This window comes from Opisthorchis viverrini (genome assembly GCF_000715545.1).
Source record: "Opisthorchis viverrini unplaced genomic scaffold opera_v5_66, whole genome shotgun sequence".
Lineage (NCBI taxonomy): Eukaryota > Metazoa > Platyhelminthes > Trematoda > Opisthorchiida > Opisthorchiidae > Opisthorchis > Opisthorchis viverrini.
Window position 1 is genome coordinate 1,133,621 of NW_008751723.1, and position 19,708 is coordinate 1,153,328.

Genomic DNA, 19,708 nt, shown 5'->3' on the forward strand with positions numbered 1-19,708 from the left:
CTGTTTAGTAGGATAATGTGGCCGCTAAACACTGCCGTCGGAAGGGACGTTTCGCACCGCTATTCTCATGCGGCTGAATATTAGAAGACGATTTATTTCTTCGAATGTTGCATACAATAGTCCCTTTGATTGTCTTTACTCTCCGTCTTCTGTTGTATTTACCTTCAGCTGCCCTTCTTGTTATTAAGAATGCGGCGGTCATCGGAGCTTCAGTTTAAACTACTAACGGTTATCGTCCTACGTTACTATGGCAAGCTTCTATATTAGGTCACTGTAGTGGCATGTATTTTAGCGGACTTTCTGTGCTGCAAAGCCGACCTTTGCGCCTTCAGAGTAAAAGTAGTACTGAACTACAAGAGGTGACTGATATTCATTGAGAAGTTGCCTCGTTTCCTATGCCACCATTACTTACGACGTGATCGCCAATGTAATCAATGTTTTCACTCAATCATGGAACTGACGTGATATCAGTGGAAAAATTCATGACCCACGACGTAGTGTTACTCGATTATAGTGGAATTTGGAGATAAGACGTGGCTGTTCATCATTGATACCTTCAAAATATTGTACTCTACCATGAACTATGGGATTAGAAATGCTTTAGTAGGTCGATTACGTAATCCGACCAGTCTGCACCACTTGTGACTGCTCGATACTGCGCTTCATACGTCTGCTAACTGCTCAAGGGAGTTATGACAGGAAAGTATCTTAGGGCGGACAGTACCTGTCTCAGACATGAAGCACGAACAACACACGCGTGGGTCTTAGTCATGATGTTGTCTGTGAGGTACTTTTACTGGGTACCCCCTCGCAGTAATGGTTGAGGACATGATTCTATCACAGTGGCAGTTTCGTATCTAATTGCTTATTCTTGTTTATCAGCCCACTACTTTTCTCACGTCTTTGTTGCCGACTTTTGCGGTGATCCGATGTATAGTACATAAATGTCTGATTTACGGTAGCATAAATGACCTGGACTGGTCTGCTTTTTCTTATGGTAACCGACTGTTTGTCTTCTTTAAGGTCTCCAATCCTCATTCTATTTCTAGTCTTTCCGATGTATCTGATTGTTGCAACTGACTAGGCCGGAACTTTACCCAGCGTAAATTTTTACTATCAAGAGTTTGATCATTATGACATAGTCACTGAGCGATCTTCCCGTCTTCACTGTTGACCATTCACTTGTGCATGAGACTGGTAGGCTCGGTCACCGGCCCTCGTGTAGCGCATATTCTATTCGTTTCGGTATCTGCTTCGAAACACGTCTGTGATGGTCAACGAGCATTCGTTAACAGGTTCACAGAATTTCTCAGTTGTTGGCCCCAACTTATCACGCTTGATGTAGGAGTCGCTTGGAGCACTGCTTTCTTGTCTATTGTCATACGTCTTCTGACTCTTGTTTCCAGCAGCAGGTGACTAAAAAAACATATGTAGTGCTTCTTTAAGGGATTTCTGAGAAAGATTTTAGATTTTTCTTCTTAAGCAATGTGAGGAGCTCTATAGTACACCGTGGATCTATCCCAGGTTAAGAGTGACTGTTTGCACATATTTTGATGGAAGGCTCGACTTCTGTTTGTTATACGGTAGAGCAGTTCTTTATTTCGTATCATTTCACAGAGTTCCGTCACACTGTATTCCACTGACTCCGTATACCGGATGATTTCAAAATTCACTGGAAACTCGCGTACTGTCAAAGCTCGACCGTTAGCTAACGAACGTTTTCGGCAATCCTTCTCCCTTCAAAACAGCATGAAGTCGGTAGTAAAAATTTGCGTTACTCTTCAGGATTTGTGCAAACAGAAGCAAACCTGTTTTTTTGCTTTCATTGGTATAACAATCGAAGCTAGACTCAAATCACTAACCTTTCGGTCCTTTTCAGTACTGTGAGGAATTGGAAACAAAGGCACGTTTGAATGCTAACAGGGCAGAAGCATTTGAGGAAAAGTTTGTCAAACTTAAACATGTCTATGCCAAGCTGCGTGATGAACATGTGACTTTGCTGCGTGATGTGAGTTCTCAAGTCACCCAAGCTTCCTTGGCTGCTTGCGCTGCTTTGCAACCTTTGATTATGATGTGTTTTTCCCCTGTTTACTTTGGTGAGGACCTCGGTGACTCAGATTGTGTAAACGTCGAATTAATTCACAGTCCCATGAGCGATCGTAGCCAACTTGTTGACCAGCACAACTTTTGCATAAGCTTTATGCCGGAATCAGCCGGTTTCAAATTACTGCCAAAAACCCATATCAACTGATCAAATATCACGTTATAATATAACTAATGAGGCCGCTTGTAGTAACAGCGAACTCACCTTGATATCTGAATTGAACAACCGTGTTTTCTCAACTTTCCTCTCTATGAATGTTCTGAAAGTGCTGAGAAGGTGATAGAGACTTTTGAAGTGTATCCGGAGACATCTAACGTGATGAGTTACTTGGAGAAAGTTCTACAGTGCGTGAGTTGAAGCCCGAATTGGAGTGAGACTTTCCTTTCACCTGTTCAGTTTTCTGTATCTTTTTCAATTTGAGGTGACTCCAAACCATGAAAACCTGCCTCGGCATCATTTGTAACATGTTTCTCGGACAGACCGGGACTCGAAAATATGTACAGGGAACTGCTGCAACTGCTTGCACTAAGACTGTGAAACCCTTCGGTTACCTTAGTTTGAAATGGAAGTTCCTTTCTTTTGATCCCAAGCCATTCGAAAAGTCGCATCGGGACGCCTTTCCTTTTTTACTGAGGTGTGTAATGAATGATGCTGAGGTACGTTTTGTGATTTTGAATCACCTCAAGCACGATGGCAACCGTAAAACAGCCTCAATCGCTCGATGATTTCGTTTGGTCTCTCTATTGCGCACTCAGACCGACTGTGTGGGGACGTGTCTATCAATGTGTTTGGGTGTTCATTGATTTGTAAAGTGACTTTCCGTATATTGTTGAACCCGGTGGCCTAAAAACGTCACTGTTGGCTTTCTGCACCATGACGGTTCTCAGGCGGTAAAGGTGTGGCGAAATTATCAATATGCGGGATGTGATTTGAACCCATCGGGATGTTGACATTATGTCCTAGCTCGGTGACGATCACATCCAGTTAGACTGATGACCTTCATAACAAAGCCAGGCCCTGACATTCGCACCTAGGACCGGTTTGCTTAGCCACGCAGTAAATAATTAGTGTGTCGAATAAGCTTGAACACCATACCATGCCACCCGGATGAAGCACGATAGATAGACAGGAACAGTCTAGACTCCTGGGTTGGGTTCGAACCACGTACCATTTCATAACTGGATTCGCACCTTAAGCACTGCGCTATTTCTAGCTTGGTCGGTGGTGTTTTCATAGGGTGTTTCGGAACTGGTCACAATCGGATAGGGTGATGAATTGGTTTAAAAGTATGGAGGTGGAAATGAAGAACAAGTCTGCTGACAATAGTCATAGACTAGTGTGTCATCTTTACAGACCGCCACTGGTTATCTAGGGCATAATGTCGCCTCGGACTAACGCCATGAATCTTCAGACGCCAAGAAACCTCAACGAAGTATTGACGCTATTCGCTTTAAGTGCTGGCTTATCTTCAGACGAGGGCGAACTTAGGTAATGTATATTTATTGTTTGTTCTGTGCGCAGGGAAGCATAGAAACCATCTACCTTTAGCGATGATACCTTCAGTTTTTATTCCCACGCTGCGGTTTCAGCTAGCTACCAATCAAACTACGCTGGAAGAGTTGGAACGAACAAACACAAATCTAATGAAACAAGTTTCAGTAAGTTATTTCTTGTCCTATGCGTAACTGTGTTGAACATGTGATTGACACCCGCGACAAAGCTGTCTTCTTCTGGAAGCCGGGTATTCGCATAATTCGCAATATTTTTTGCACAGAATGTTTAGGATCACCTGATTCCTAGTCGAGTAGGTATTTACTGTGGGTTGCTATTTTCATGTTCTGTCCTATCAGATCCCACTCTTGATCAAGCCTATGAGGTTTTTCCAGATACAGCATACATTATGACAAAATATTTGTTTCCTGTAACCTTGCAAACGATCTTTATAATCGAGGTGGAGTTTGAGGTAACCATTAAGTGTGACCACTTGATCCATGCCTACCAGATAATGTTTTCTTTGGGGGATAAGCTTCTGGTGACCCATTATGAAGTCACGTGATAGCGTGCATTTTCTGTCCAACTATGACTTACCCGTTTCCCAGCCATTACAGTGTTTTCTAGCAGCTTTCATGTAAAGATAGACCCCTTTGGAAAGAGATCACTCCCCAGGAGAGTTTACAACAGGAACTCTTAACCAGATTTATATAGGATTTCTTGACTCTGAAGCGATCACTCAACCTTCTGAAGAGTCCACAATTTCTTTTCTCGAGGAGCATTCCTCCAAAGAAAGGCTCATGCTCTATAGAAAATTGCTGAGTAAGCATTAAGGGCCAGTTGGCAAAATGAATGACTTAGTTGTGGAACGCAAGTTAATCTATTGAGGAATGTCAAACTGCTCCTAAAAGTCTAACTAAGTTAGTTGGACAAATGCAACCACAGTTCCAAAATCCTATGATTTTGACTCAATCAGTGTTATGTTTAGCCTTTCATTGCCAACGAAGACGTTACCAGCCTTGAAAAAGTCCCGAAAATCATTGCCGCACAGACTAACCCGGGGAATCACTTATTCAGCCATAGTTTTCCATTCCTAACCCCAGTTCTCCCCTACCGCCATCGGATTTCAGTAAGTATGCCATCGCCGGCAATTTATGCATTTCATTACGGGCTTCAATGGGCTAGTGGAGACAGTTCACAGCAATACACTTTTAGTGGATGCCGATACGTAACGCCCATACAGCAATCAACAAAAAAGACCCTAGTAGTGAGTGGAACGGAGAAACAGTGGATTCCTTAAGAGGAACTATCAAGAACAAAGTGCCAACACCCTTAAAACTCACTGAACTAAAAAAGGGCATCGCACCGAAGCAAGATGCCATCGGCAGAATTGATCCAGTATTCTTGATAAGCCTTATCAAGGCCGCCATCCTGGCTTATGTGCTTCTACAACTATTTTAATTCATTACCAGTAGCTGGCTTACGTGCCGTTCTACTGTGAACACGCAGCTAAATCATTTTCTGCCATGAAGACACCTGTGATTAAGTACCTGAAAACCGGGCCAAGTTAGGGTGCAGATACCATTTTCTTCTGTCAGTGTGCGGCTGAAGGTTTACTTAGAATACTATATCCGAAGAGGTGAGGTAGCTATGTCTGGAGAAATCTGCAGTGGGACTTCGGATCTATTTAAACCCAAAACGGAAGCTAATTCTCGGATGGGAGCTGTCTTTTGAGCGACTTTTTGGGTGACCATGCGACGCCATTCGACACCGATTGTAAATTTCATCACTTGCGCGAGGATAAGGTTTTGATATGAACGAAAATTCCGGCTGTAGCCCCCCAAAAAACGAGATAAAAATAAAAAAGGGACCTACAGCTGACGTTCATATACGGTATTGAGATACCCGAGTTACTCAGGCAGCCCGGTTTAGAGCAAAACCGAAATCTATGCTTAAGTTTGACAATATTCATCATGAGTCGCACTACACTTTTGTCAGGGGACAAAATCAGAAGTCTAGTGAACATTTTGTTTGAATAATGATTTCTGGTCCCCCTAGATTTTCCGCGCACTCCTCCGTGACTTCATACACCGATGCAGGTTGCCGTCTTGGTGTTGAACTTTCTTCGGGAGTATTACTGTAATATTGACATTGTAATTAACATCTGCACTCTTTTCAACTTCAACGGAAAGAGCAGGAAAGTCAGGCACACTGCTGTTACTCACGGTCCACTGATAAGCACTTATCATGTAAATTATTTTCAGATATTTTCTTTCCAGGAATGGTGTGCATGCGACACTTGTATGAGAGTGGAAAGTCAGTGACAGCAAAAACGATGACTCTTCTGTACACTCACACCGATCGACCTACGTTATCTCGGTGTGACTGAACACTATTAAAGTGTGGGTCACGGATCAGGAATGATTGTTGATCGGTTATCCTAGGCAGAACAAAGCGAGGGGCCATGTGCTTCTTATCTCAGGCGATTACACATACATTGTAAGGTCCAGAATCATACAATTTAATTAATGGATCTATCTCTTGCCAATCCGTACTTGAACAGCAACGAATGTACGTCTGTATATGTGGAAAGCGTATACCCTTGCTGGACAAAGCATCCAAAAGACTCTATAGCAGTATAAATTCAAGAGTATGCCGTTAGCGCTAGTCACAGGGCTTCCACAAATACTCTTAACATCAAATTGTATGTACTGCTCTACCTGCAGTTGCAGTGAAGTCAGTAAAGGTAGAGCTACAGAAGACCAGATGCGCAGTCAAGATAACACTTTTCTGCATTCATCATAAACAGTATGAATCAATTCAGTGATTGTCATTCTATGTTTTGCCGGAATCCCGATTCTTCTACTACCAAATGCCATAAATGACCATCGGTTTCTGTTTAAACTTTGACATTGCCACAATAAGAGCAAGACACCATTTTCTAACCTATCTGGAACTTTTGTTGACTACACTAGTAAGACTACGTGCAACAAGTGCGCACTTCCCAATCCAAAACACACTTCTGCCCGCAACACAATGATGTCACCTCGGCTGTTGATAAAACGTTTGCAACCAAGTTGCCCAGCTCAGCGAACAAACCAACGACCACCAGACATCGCCTTTGTTTATATGTGACACCGCTGTGCACTATATGCTCTTCAATCGTTAACTTCTATTCGTTAACTTTTGGTGATGCGTTCGAAATCGCATCCCACAAACTGTCTTTTGTCGCTATTTGGATGTTTATGACGATTTTCTTCTCGACCTAATTCCAAGTACCAACGTCAAAACCAAAGGTTATTTATGATGCAAGAAATAGTTCACACTATCGCACTATTTCATAGGCTGACTGTTTCGAAGCCCGTAATCGCGCGGATTAAAGTACACGTTTCTTCAATTCATGTTCGACCATCTCGCTTATGAAGAATGATATCATATGTTGCTCGAAATCGTTTGACTGTGTACTTCGATATCTTAGGAACAGGCGGAGAGACTGAATTGAAAAACCCGTCCAATATTTCCCATCGTCAATCTGGAAAAGCGTGTGGTCGTGCGACCACGTTATTAGTAGACGAAGAATTAGCTGACCTACTCTGACATTAGAAAAACAGATTACGTATCTGATCCTCAGTGCCACCACTAACCGGAATGATGCCAGCGAAAACACAACGACATTCACGTTAGTCAGCCAATTTGATTGAGGTTACATATCTTAGCAGTGAAGCATGGGTGTTGAACACTGATGTCATGTTACGTATGTGAAGGTAGTTAGGGTCATCCTTTAATATCCGGGGCGAGGTTGCATAAGTAATAAGAGTGCGAATTCACTGACCGGAAGGTCCGTGGTTCGAATCCTACCTCCGCCTTTCAACTTCCCCTGTCTAGGCTTAGGCAACCTGGCAGTATCCCAGCCCTCGTGCTTCCTTCGGGTAGGATGGCAGCTAGGCATCGGAAGGGTGCTACAGCTGATCACTTTCTTTCTTTCTTTTAATATCCTCCATTTGGACAAGGTGGTTTGAGCGGTTTTTAGGTAGATCCCGTTGGCTTTGTCAACAAAATGAAATCAGCATTGGTAAGCCGCAATAAACGTATTTTTTCAGTGCTGAATTTATCAGTTTATATGTGGTTTCGTTGTGACTGCAATGTGATCAGGTGACCGAGCTTGAGGTCACGCCCTTAGAGTGAACTGATGGCTCTTCGTTTGTATGGAGGCTACTGGACGTGATATTTCGGGGAATGGCTTCATACAAAGTGCAGTCGAACTGATAGGTGATACACGATTTTCTGACCTGAGGATGTTTTGTGTGTGCACACATTCTGGTGCTTTTTTATGCATTGTATCAAGTTACACACATGTCGAAAATGAACTGCCGTTTTGTGACGAGCTAGAAAATGTGCTGCAGAATTAAGTTATCCGTTTGAAAACCGGTCCTTGTGCGCGTTATGTGAGTAGTCCATCTCCGGTTCTTATTTAACTCCGCAAGGTACTTACGAGGTTTCGCTTTCTAAGTAGGATATCTGCAACCATATATGCTAACGCTTGAGAAGTTCGGTGGTGACATTTGGTTCCGGAATGTCCCTAATCCATCTGGCTGTTGCTCCCGGCTGCTAATGATCGTCCAACCGCATTTAGCATAGCTCTTCTACACTCTTAAGTAGTTGCTCTGTTTTCAATTTAACCGGTCGCGGCTAGTATTTTGCCTGTCATACAGTCCTAGGCAATAGGTGGTCTACGAATTACTGTGCATTATGAATCTTGCCCCCCCCCCCGAGTTCAATGCTTATTGCCATCTTAAGCAGAACGATATATCAAGTGCACCGTAACAAGCTCATTTCGGTTGTCCGGCTGTTGCAGCTCGTACGACTGAGACTCCCACACTTCTATATTATTTTTCAAAGATACACATGGACTTTTTGTTTCTTTTTATCCCACATACCACTACGCGCAGTCACTCGAAGCACAGCTGATGGGAGTAAACACCATGGATCTGAAAGTGTCTGAAAATGGCTACGGAGACGGTGATGCTGTGCTCCATTCCAATGGTTTGGTTGACTGGATGGTTTCGCCAAAACCGCTCATAGATTCTTTTGGTGCACATATACAACAAGTAGGTCTTGACTGTATGCAAGGGCTGTATTACAAACTGCTAACCCAATATGTTCTACCAAAAGGAGAGGGAACAATGATATGTATGACTCAAAGCATTATCGCAATAAGAATGGGACCGGTTGATAGGTTCTGATGGGAATTGACGTGTGAGAAGGTGTATTTCTTGCGCACAAGTTTGTTCTATATACTTCCGCGCGACCTATTCTTTTTTGTCCATGCATTTTTGTGCCATTACTTACCGTCTGTCGTTTCTGGAAACGTGTTAGTTTCCTCCACGCTCTCTAGTTTTGGCTTGCGTATCGAAAGTTATCTGTTTTCCTTTAAAACATGTGCTTTCTAAATCTCCAGGCTGTTGGATTTCGGTTCGAGAATCATCAATATTGGTAGCCATAACGTGTAACCTAACTCATTTGACTCTGATTTGTCGTGTTTTCACCCAGTAATCACGAGCGAACGAAAAATATAGGCCATTGTTAATAAAAAAGAGTAAGCTAGACGAAGGAAGCAATTAACAGAGTATGAATTGAGTAAATGGAGTTAAACGTCTCATTTGAACAGACCAGTTACCCTTTCGGTGCGGATAATAAGCTGCGCCAGCCGACTGACACCTAACCATTTTTCTAAGTTAAACATAAGGATATTAATTACGTGGTGTTTCGGCACATTTGCGCGGCCGGTTAAAGGTTGCTATCGAGCGTGGGTCGTACAACAAGCCCATTGGTCCTTTCCTCTAGTTATCCAAGGACTTTGGTTCGCTGAGTGCATTAGAAAGTTGGAGCATTGTGTAATCAGTAACAAGTAGGTCTTGACTGTATGCAAGGGCTGTATTACAAACTGCTAACCCAATATGTTCTACCAAAAGGAGAGGGAACAATGATATGAAGTGCTCAAAGCATTATCGCAATAAGAATGGGACCGGTTGATAGGTTCTGATGGGAATTGACGTGTGAGAAGGTGTATTTCTTGCGCACAAGTTTGTTCTATATACTTCCGCGCGACCTATTCTTTTTTGTCCATGCATTTTTGTGCCATTACTTACCGTCTGTCGTTTCTGGAAACGTGTTAGTTTCCTCCACGCTCTCTAGTTTTGGCTTGCGTATCGAAAGTTATCTGTTTTCCTTTAAAACATGTGCTTTCTAAATCTCCAGGCTGTTGGATTTCGGTTCGAGAATCATCAATATTGGTAGCCATAACGTGTAACCTAACTCATTTGACTCTGATTTGTCGTGTTTTCACCCAGTAATCACGAGCGAACGAAAAATATAGGCCATTGTTAATAAAAAAGAGTAAGCTAGACGAAGGAAGCAATTAACAGAGTATGAATTGAGTAAATGGAGTTAAACGTCTCATTTGAACAGACCAGTTACCCTTTCGGTGCGGATAATAAGCTGCGCCAGCCGACTGACACCTAACCATTTTTCTAAGTTAAACATAAGGATATTAATTACGTGGTGTTTCGGCACATTTGCGCGGCCGGTTAAAGGTTGCTATCGAGCGTGGGTCGTACAACAAGCCCATTGGTCCTTTCCTCTAGTTATCCAAGGACTTTGGTTCGCTGAGTGCATTAGAAAGTTGGAGCATTGTGTAATCAGTCCAACATCGACTGGACTACGACGGCGAGGGATGTCAAGTTCAAAAGTCACGTGGGCATCGGCGAATGAGGACACGGGATAAAAAGAACAACCAATGGAACCGCCCGACAGAATAACTAAGCGCGGTCAAAGGTCATCCCCGGCTACCAGCACGTATATCAACACACACGTAACACTACTGAACGCACAACCACTAACCCACCGCTACGCACAACTACGCACTGATGATGTCACCTCGATTGGTGATGAAACGTTTGCAACCAAATTGCCCAGCTCAGCGAACAAGCCAATGACCATCTACGCTACCTGAGCTACCGACATTCTCCTCTATAGAAAAGCTTGCGATATTCTCCGATATCCAATGCATTGTTCCAAGTGCAATGTAGCCTTATGAATTGAACCAAGAGGTTGATGGTTTTTTGGGTCTTGCCATACTTTCGTAGCTGTGAATAGAAAATCGCCCTCACTGTAAACTAGTCCCTTATTTCATTTTGCAACACGCAGACTCATCCAGTTGTACAGAACGCCGTGGTTCATATGAATGGAACGAGTGCCCCACAGAAATATCAGGACCGCTTGTTGTCTTTGACATGTGCCCGCATCATGGACGGATTTGACTGCTTTCTCAACAGACTCAGCAGCCCTGAGCGTGCCCAGCAGTGCGAATGTCCTACAGGTAAACTTACCGACTTCCCTTCTAGGTACCTCAGATACTTCCATTTTGTGGCTGTAACTCTGTTGGCTTAGTTGAACTAAGAGAGCAGGACAGCCATCTGTATGGCATGAGCATCCAGCATCCCTTTCAGTCAATCAGTCGCTCAGCTGTGACCCTTTCGGTGCATAGCTGCTATGCCACCCGAAGGAAGCATGAAGGCTGAGATACTACCCAAGCCTAGACAGGAGCAGTCGAGATTCCGGGGTTTGGTTCGAATCGTGAACTTTCCGGCCAGTAAGTTCGCGCTTTACCCACAGTTATCTCGAGTTCTCAATAGCAAACTATCGTTTGCTGGACTAGTGACATACGTGCTGGGGTCGCTGTTTCGGTCACGCAGGTGACAATGATTTTCCGGATTTCATACCGAAAATTATGCTCTGACAAGATTGCTTCACTTTTCTGCATCCTGTATTGTGAGGTTACTTGAAAGGTGGAAAGCATCGACCTAAAGACGCTTTCCTTTCTAAAATGACGTTTTTCCATATAGTGAACTGGAGAGCTGTGAAAAGCAACGCCATTCGCATGTCGACTATCAGTCGACAACCTACCTCGAAGAAACCTTACTTCTTTGCGTGTGGGAGTGTCCGGTTAGACAGGGCGGGTGAAACCAGGTATGCTTGGCTTGGCGGGTCCATTCAATGTGCTGGGCGCTCGGAGCGGTTGTTGATAGACACTCAGCTTGCGAATTAGGTCTTTTTATGCGCTTGGCCACTTCACGGGAGATTTCGAACATCTGGTTTTGCGATATCAGTTTTATGATGTTCTAGATGACTTACCTGATGGTCGTTTCATGCTCTTGAAGTTTACATAGACAAGCGCAGGGATAAACCCTGGTCTATAAACTACAAGCTTTCCTGCGTGGTTGGTTTGTACCCTAGATAGGCTGTTCTAAATACATCGGATACATCAGTGTCATATCCTCTACAATGAAAGTTCAATGCAAGAAGGGGTTTTGATGGGAAAATTTTGCGAGTATAATTCTATCAATGACGTGCGATTTCTTTCCCATGTAACCTGCTGGTTTATCGATCCTTGTGCTTCCCAGGATTGACCTGGAAATAATGTGAGAATAAATGAAGTAAATAGGATTATCTGTCACATTGGTTGGCTCGTCTGCAAACTGGAGGTGTGAGTTCGATTCCAGCCGGTCCGTTAGCAACAGTCCACTTTGCTGAACCAAAATGCATATATAACATTAAGTGTGAAAAATACTCAGATTATTCAAGATGTCTTACTTCTCTATGGCTCTGAACCAATGAGATCGATATTGTTGTGTACTCAAGGTCTTGACGAGCGTCTCGGGAACATTTCTATCTCCGAGTTTTCAGAGGTAGATCGGGCAGTTTCGAGTGGCATGAAGGGGAATGGTGAGGTAGGTCAGTCTTGTCGTAACCGCTGGACGCGATGAACTCAGGCGTATTTGTGCCTTATGCCCGCACGTACGCACAGGAGTACCTTTATAAGGGATAGACACTCAAGAGATAGATAGAGTCAAGCAGCCTCAGGATCAGGAAAAACGGTCAACTCTGGACGTTTGGAAGAGTGGAGTTAACCTGTCTCAGAGTATACATACGGTCAATGCATCATCGACTAGGGCGAAACTCGGCTTGATTGTCACGAATTTATCTCTCCATCTAAGCTGTCAACATGCATGATTATATCAGACTTCATCTCGGATGCCACGGCTACTAAGTTGATGTCACAACAGCTTTTACACAACGTACTTTCACCCCCTCACAGTCGAAGTGCTCAAAGTCGCCAGTATTTTGGATTCCTTCGCGTAGATTATGGCCAGACTGCTCATCAAAGGTTTATTACTTTCTCCGAGGGTTACAGGGAGCAAACCATTCAGACCGTTTTGAAGAAGTGACATTTCGTGCTGAATTTCTGTTGCTGGTGGCGGACCGGTGTCAGTGTTCCATAGGTTCGTCCGATTCTTCTACCGGTTTCGTTGATACAGGTGGGATTGTTTAAACTGTTCAAGTCATCGCTCAAAACGTTGATTCTGCTAATGGTCACATCGCAAATTGTTCCACTGACACTCGTCTGCTTCTGGATACTTGATCGGATCAGCTAAAATAGGGTTTGATTGTTTCATGCAGTGGAAGCCTTCTTCACTTGGCTTTCGCAGCCCAACGGCGTTCTGTATCATTCCTCAGGCTTTTGACTATCTGACATTTGAGGGGTTTCCGTGCACCACTGTAGGCACTGGTTGCTGATAGCTGCCATTGAAGTGGCGATTGGATTGTGATGATCCCGTGGGCCTCAACTACAACCATGCCATGAAGGCCAAAGAGAAGGAACCAGACAGAGGGCAATAAACCCCCATACGTCGAGTATTCGTGGAATTACGTGGTTTCAGGGTGGTCTTACTGTCCTATTTGATACGGGTGTGAAGACAGCATGGTTTTTCTGCAGGCGATTAGCATGTCCATATTTATGGAAGCAGCAATACTGAATCCCCCGAAGTAGGATGAAGGTCGAGTGTAGCCTTGCCGAGATATTTCGGGAGCTACCAGTTGGTTTTAGCGGGGTGGCATAATAATGGGCACGAGAATATACTGCTTGTATCGTTGTGAATGCACGAATTTGCGATTTTTTGGGAGAGGGACACTGGAGCGCGGTTATCAGAATCTTATGGTGATCAAACAGGACATTCTGTGCTTGTCTCGAATTTGCACGATAAAAAGTTTGTCACTCTCCTAAATGATTTCTGTACAGGTTCACTATAAGTTGTTCGCCGCCGTCGAGTAGACTGCGCATTATGCCGCTGCTCACTGAAATTTTTTTACTCAGAGTTCAATCGGGTCACAACATGCTACCTTTCCCAAGGGTTTATATGGTGAAAATGATCGAAAAGGGAAAGGGCCTACAAACGGCGGAATTACCGTCATGTGGTTGGTATAAGTGGAGATAGATTCATCTCGCATGATTAGCCTGTTAAAATTGTTGAGTGGATTATCGTGTGTTCGAACGCTTTTTTGATCAAGTGCGGAGCATACTGTCCAGATTCCGGCACTTTGTTTGCCTTGGCGATCAGACTGGTTTCCTCTGCAAGTCTCGGGGACCCCCCTTTCTGTTGCTGGAAAGAACGCCACCGCGAATCCTAAAAATTGGGGTTTCACGTTCGAAGTTTCGACATCGAAGTTGGAGTGAATTTGATATTCGAACTCAACTGCTCTTTTATTCAACCAAGAACATAGTTCTGTGCATTTCGGATACTGAACATCACCAAACTTTTCCATTTGCATTAAGCGCATAATTTTGTTTGTGTCCGAGACCATCGATTCTATCCACCATAGGTAGGTGCTAAAAAATTAGCCGAACGATTTTTACTCAAATTAATCCACCCCGGTGGACTCGGGTAACATTGAGGCCCAAAACGACACTTTTCCACTGACGTCTGCTCAAAGTGTACAACCCAAGAGACCAAGTTGGCGGTTTCGCTCCGTAAAAATCCCATAATGTTTTAACCAGTAAACTCGTGTTCTCGGAGGAAAGGTAACAACTGTTGAGTTATTTGATCACTTCCTAAATTTCTTTCTGCTTACGCGTGGTAACGCAACTACAGGTCATTCTTACCACCTATCTGCGTAAGGTATAGGTTGGTTTGTTCTGGCGACTCGTGTGTTTTTTAATCGTACCTTCTTTTTCACCCTCTAACCGCAATACAGATATTTACGTTTCTATCTTGGAAACCGCATCGAGTGAAATCCAGAAGTTCAGGGATTTGTTAGAGGAGACTTCTGACACAGGTAAGCTAATCTTTGTTTGTGCCCACTGGCTCGGCGTGCCCAGATGTCATATATCCAGGTTCAGGTTTTTTCCACAGCGTGATTTAAGAACTCTTGTTCCTTGAGTTTCGTAACACAGTTTACCTACAGGTCCAGTCCCGTTAACGAGTCCCGCCATCATTTGTAAGTTACTGCGATATGCACCTCAGTTCAATTTAGTTTAACAACCGTGTATTTTGGGTCGATTCATCGGAGTGTGGCGACTTATTTGGATAACATGGAATAGAGATGGAATCGTGGGTGCGGAAAACAAATTAAGAATGGTGTTTTACCGTTTAAGAATAAGAGAATAGACATAACGACACTGGTTGCGCGACATCACGATGAGTAGTCCCAGCTCATTCACAAACGTGCACCTCCTTCAGTGAGTCGCGAAACGTGGTTTCTGGCTTCAGGCCCAAGTTGCGCGACTCACGATGAGTAATCCCAGCTCATTCACAAACGTGCACCTCCTTCAGTGAGTCGCGAAACGTGGTTTCTGGCTTCAGGCCCAACCCATAAGTGGTAAACGAGAGAATAGACTGACTGCATTCTTCTAACCGTTGACTAAACATAAATGCTGGTAAATAGTCAGAAGTCCCGCCTGATCAGCTATCAACCATCACGGGAGACAACCACGTGAGCTTAGAATGTTACTGGATGTTTAGGGTCAAGGCGCATGATTGGAGCCCAAAACACTCAGGTACACGATCGCGCTCGTCTTTTTTGCGTACCTGGCCCAAAGCACAGTGTGCGGCAGTTCATATCCTATTGTGAAACCGTCCGTTCGTCGGTCGTTTTTGCAGCACCTGAGGTCAGTTCCAAACGTTTTACTAGACAATGGTGTTTGGGCAAAATGCCACCAGAGCTCTTATTTCATTTCAGCTGGTTAACCGGCATTTTCAAAAAGCGCTTTTTCACAGAATCCGACTCTCCTCGTGGAGTCCAGCGGTTTGTGTCCCATTCATTTTATTGCATAAGCTGAGTTGCTGTTGCCTTTTCTGCTTCCTGCCTGTTTAGATTCTGACAAGTTCTTGCTCAGTGTGTGCGATCTCGCCTCGCGACTTTATGCGATCGTGTTGCAACACAAGGCTTACTCATTACAGTCCGATGATGGTGAGTGTTTACTGATTTCGTAGTCTAAAATTAAGTCGTATTTTGAAGTTTCTCACTACCCTTTTCCTAACTTTATGACTTTAGACTGTCAATTGCTTACAAAACAGTTTGCTTCGGATGCTGTGCACCTCTTCCAAGCACTGGCTACGGATCAGAACGCTGGGTCCCCAAACACTCCAGATGTCGCTCGGTGTCTCGAACAGCTGGATTCCTCTCTTGGCCGCTTGCGAACCGTTCGCTCTGTTTTAAAGCAAACTGATGATGAAATCGAATGGCTTTCTCTTGTCGACAAGGAAATGTGTGAAACTGCAAAGTCGATGACCGCGGCAGAAGAAAGGTTCAGGGTACGTAGGTTTCTTTAAAACGATGTCTCCTACATCCATGTATTTCACGGAATGTTGCTGTCTTCCACTGAAACTTAAAGCATTCGATATGCGTAGCAACCAGTTTGATCGGACAGACAGCTAGGGATAGAGTTCGGTGTCGTGTCACCAGATCGACTAGCATTGCTTCAATGCTTTTGTTGCACGCAATGCTTGCTGGTGGGCCGTAATCAGTTAGCCCTTTGTGCTAGTTGTGGTTGGGTTTGGTTACATGGCAGCACACGAAACGGATGTTTCGGAACTATCTGATGACGGGTTTGCTGGGGTCGACATGTGGTTGAAGAAGTTGGATCGTGACTTGCCTTCTGACCCTTTGGAAGCATCTTAGCTACTGTTCCAAGAATGTGCTGCTGCGTTCAGCCAAAGCCGCTGTAGACACTGGTTTGCTTTGTCCGTGTGGATATCTCTGCATCTGAAACCGAAATGTATCCTTTCGTTTTAATTTGTTCGGGCATTTCTATGCCTCAATAAAATTCTTAAGACAACCCGATAGTTCGATAAGAATCACATGGCTTGATAATAAGCTGGAGTCCCCTGAAGGACTATGTACCCTTTTGGGTTTCATCCTCAGGGACATTCTTACATTCACTCCGAAATTGTCAGATTTATTAACATTCTTATACCATCACTCAGTGTAATGTAACCCTTCCTTTCCCCCTTTGTGGGCTTGTGCGAATGGTTTTCCACTATAGTTCCCGTTTTGCCGTCAACTGTTTGAAATCCATAATCCGTCACCTGTATCGGATTTGCTTTTCACAAAGACCACTCTAGCCATATCATGGTTTTGCCTTTGTTATGGGGTAGAGCGTTTCCGCCACCGGGACGTTTTTGGAAGTCTACGCTAGCAAGCTTCGTTTTCAAAGAAAATTTTTGTGTCCTCGTTCCCTGATATCTGTCTCCTTTCTGATCAGCCCCCGCCCAGTCGTCACTGTCGGGTGTTTTTACTTGTCTAAGCAGCCATAGGACTTTCGCCATCTCAGATGTTACCTTCTCCCTACTTTGCTTTCAGCAACTGGCTACAACCAGCTTCTCCACACTCCCTGGGACACCACTCCGTGTGCACCAGCTTATTTTGGATCGCTGTTCGGCTCTGATTGCTGCCATCAGGGATTTGGTCTTAAAATCAAAGATGGCCCAACAGTCTATCAACGTGAGTTTTTTGTTGCTTAGTCGTTCTCCGTATAGAAGCGATCATGATGGGCAATACTAGTGCCTTATAGGATTCGCCTTCTCCTGTCTCACGGCTTTGTAGCTTGTTACATATGTTACGGAGAACGGCTTGGTTCACCTTATTGTTCACGTTAATTCCCAATCGGTACGCCGGCGTGCCTTAACTCAATAAGAGTTGCACGACCACAAATGGAAACCTCAATGTTTATTACGTTCGCCTCCACTATGAAAGAAGTTTGTATAGATGAACTTATCTTGCGATCGACACAAATGCTCTTCAAACGGTGACATTTCCAGTGTGGTTGAATGTGTTGTTCGACCAGTTCTCAGATCGAACCACCAGGCTACGAATCCCTGCACTTAATACAAAACAACCAGCTATGGAGCTTTCAGTACAAAGCTTTGGTGCAACTTCGGAGGGACGTGAGGGCTTATATACTGCCAAGCTCTTAAAGCCCAAATATTTTAAGTAGGTAATTTGATAGGGCGTCCATTCCGAATCGCCTCCAATATTAACTAGCTTTCTGTCTATCTATTCGTCTAGAATGGTGGTCTTCAGTTTGTGGCGCTTTTGCGCTTCTTAACGGACCACGGAATGCGAACTTGATCGATTTTTTGCTGACCAGAATTCATCTACTATTGCAATTACAAGAATCCCGATTTGATTGTTCACGTCGATATTGGTTTGGATTTTGAAAACTTTCCAGCCTCTTTTGATTTCTGACTAAACAAGCTTCCATAGATTCTTTCTACCGAACAGTGTAACATTGAAGTGGTTAGTAGAAGCTGTGTGGTTGGCCACTTTTTGATTAATGGATCCTGACCGTTTGGATTTGGTTACGGACGATGATATTCAAGAACTGTGTGTGCGGAAGAAACCAGGGCATCAGTCTCGTGACCATGGCCTTCAAGGTGCTTTCTCTTATTGCCTTATGCAGTTAGTTCCATCACCTGTTTTTGACTCCGTTGATCGTCAGAAATTGCTACAGTGTCCGGTAACGAAGGATGTCTCTCATGAAGGGTTTTTATGCCTTCATGGACGCGTGCGCGTCTAAGACAAAATCTCTTCTGAGTTCACCACATCCACTAATGTTAGTCAACGGCGCCCTCTGTCTTTCTTTCTCTTCATCTTCGTAATCAGTATGGTGATTGAGTTTTCTTTATCTTCCTCTAACATTTTGGAGATCGAAATAATTTCCTTGGCATCGGCTCATAAATACTGAGTACGCCGACGATATTGCTGTTTTCGGATCAGGCATTTTAGAAAAGCAAAGTACTTCGGATAAACCAGATGATTCTGTCGAATGATTCAGCACGCGCTTCATCTGCTAAGTGTAAGTGTAAAGCGAGATCCAATCCAAGCATCATGCTTGCAGATGAACCGATCGATGTGGTAGATAAGTTCATCCATGTTTGCAGCTGCATGGGTCTCACCGGACTGCTTGTGGTTCGATCTGTCCAACTTCATAGATCAGAGACATGACCACTACAAGCAACTCTTGAAGATCCTCTGCGTTTGACAATCGCTATCTCGCTGCTGATCTGATGAGAATATCAAGTCAGTAATGCAGAGACGAGGCGCTAGGAAGAAGCAACGGTAGACGGATGGTTAGGTCAGTAATGGACGAGGCGCTAGGAAGAAGCAACGGTAGACGGATGGTTAGACTCATGATAACGGATGCGCATAACCGCATTAGGAAGTAAGTATGCATCGCCATGGAAGAAAGGGACACTTGTTTGAGAACGATAGGACCAGCTCTGCTACAAGAACTCAGTATAGCCGTCGAACGAAGAGTTATGTCCGCTGCGGAAAAGAAGCGAATTATTCTAGAAACCAAGTTTTCAAGACTGATCAGAAACAACAAAAATGGTACCATCACCACCAACAACGAGGCGTGGATCAAGAACCTCTCTAGCAAACGATTGACTACTCAAGAACAGGATGTTCTTGTTAAAGGACTAAACTTCAATTTCAAAGATGCCACCAATCTGGAGTTCTTGGTCAGCCTAGAGGCAGCTATGAAATCCGCTGAACTGGATGAGAATGCTCAACAACAACTCCGTCAAACTGTTGTACTGGCCATCACACGAAACAAAACTCTCAACCTTCTCTCAAACAAGGAAAGGGAAGCATTAGAAAATTTGAAGAAAGATGAAACCATCATCATTCTACCTGCGGACAAAGGACGGATGACCGTTATCATGGACAAATCGGACTACGTAGACAAAGCAAAAGCTCTGCTCAACGACACTA

At 44.0% G+C, this 19,708-nt stretch overlaps 2 protein-coding genes across 2 annotated transcripts in view; one reads left to right on the top strand and one right to left on the bottom strand.

The window, feature by feature from the left end:
• Window positions 1-19,708, top strand: part of T265_04201 (hypothetical protein) — a gene marked incomplete at both ends in the record, with an annotated part of 53,070 nt that overhangs the window by 18,892 nt on the left and 14,470 nt on the right. The window contains 8 exons of the mRNA XM_009168883.1: window positions 1,880-2,008; window positions 3,694-3,762; window positions 8,545-8,703; window positions 10,802-10,973; window positions 14,687-14,767; window positions 15,806-15,901; window positions 15,986-16,245; window positions 17,294-17,434. Of these exons, the coding sequence (XP_009167147.1) occupies window positions 1,880-2,008; window positions 3,694-3,762; window positions 8,545-8,703; window positions 10,802-10,973; window positions 14,687-14,767; window positions 15,806-15,901; window positions 15,986-16,245; window positions 17,294-17,434 (1,107 nt within the window). The remainder of the gene's footprint in view (window positions 1-1,879; window positions 2,009-3,693; window positions 3,763-8,544; window positions 8,704-10,801; window positions 10,974-14,686; window positions 14,768-15,805; window positions 15,902-15,985; window positions 16,246-17,293; window positions 17,435-19,708) is intronic.
• T265_04202 (hypothetical protein) overlaps window positions 1,234-19,708 on the bottom strand; it is a gene marked incomplete at both ends in the record, with an annotated part of 23,667 nt that continues 5,192 nt past the window's right edge. The window contains 2 exons of the mRNA XM_009168884.1: window positions 1,234-1,416; window positions 2,309-2,363. Coding sequence (XP_009167148.1) covers window positions 1,234-1,416; window positions 2,309-2,363 — 238 coding nt within the window. The remainder of the gene's footprint in view (window positions 1,417-2,308; window positions 2,364-19,708) is intronic.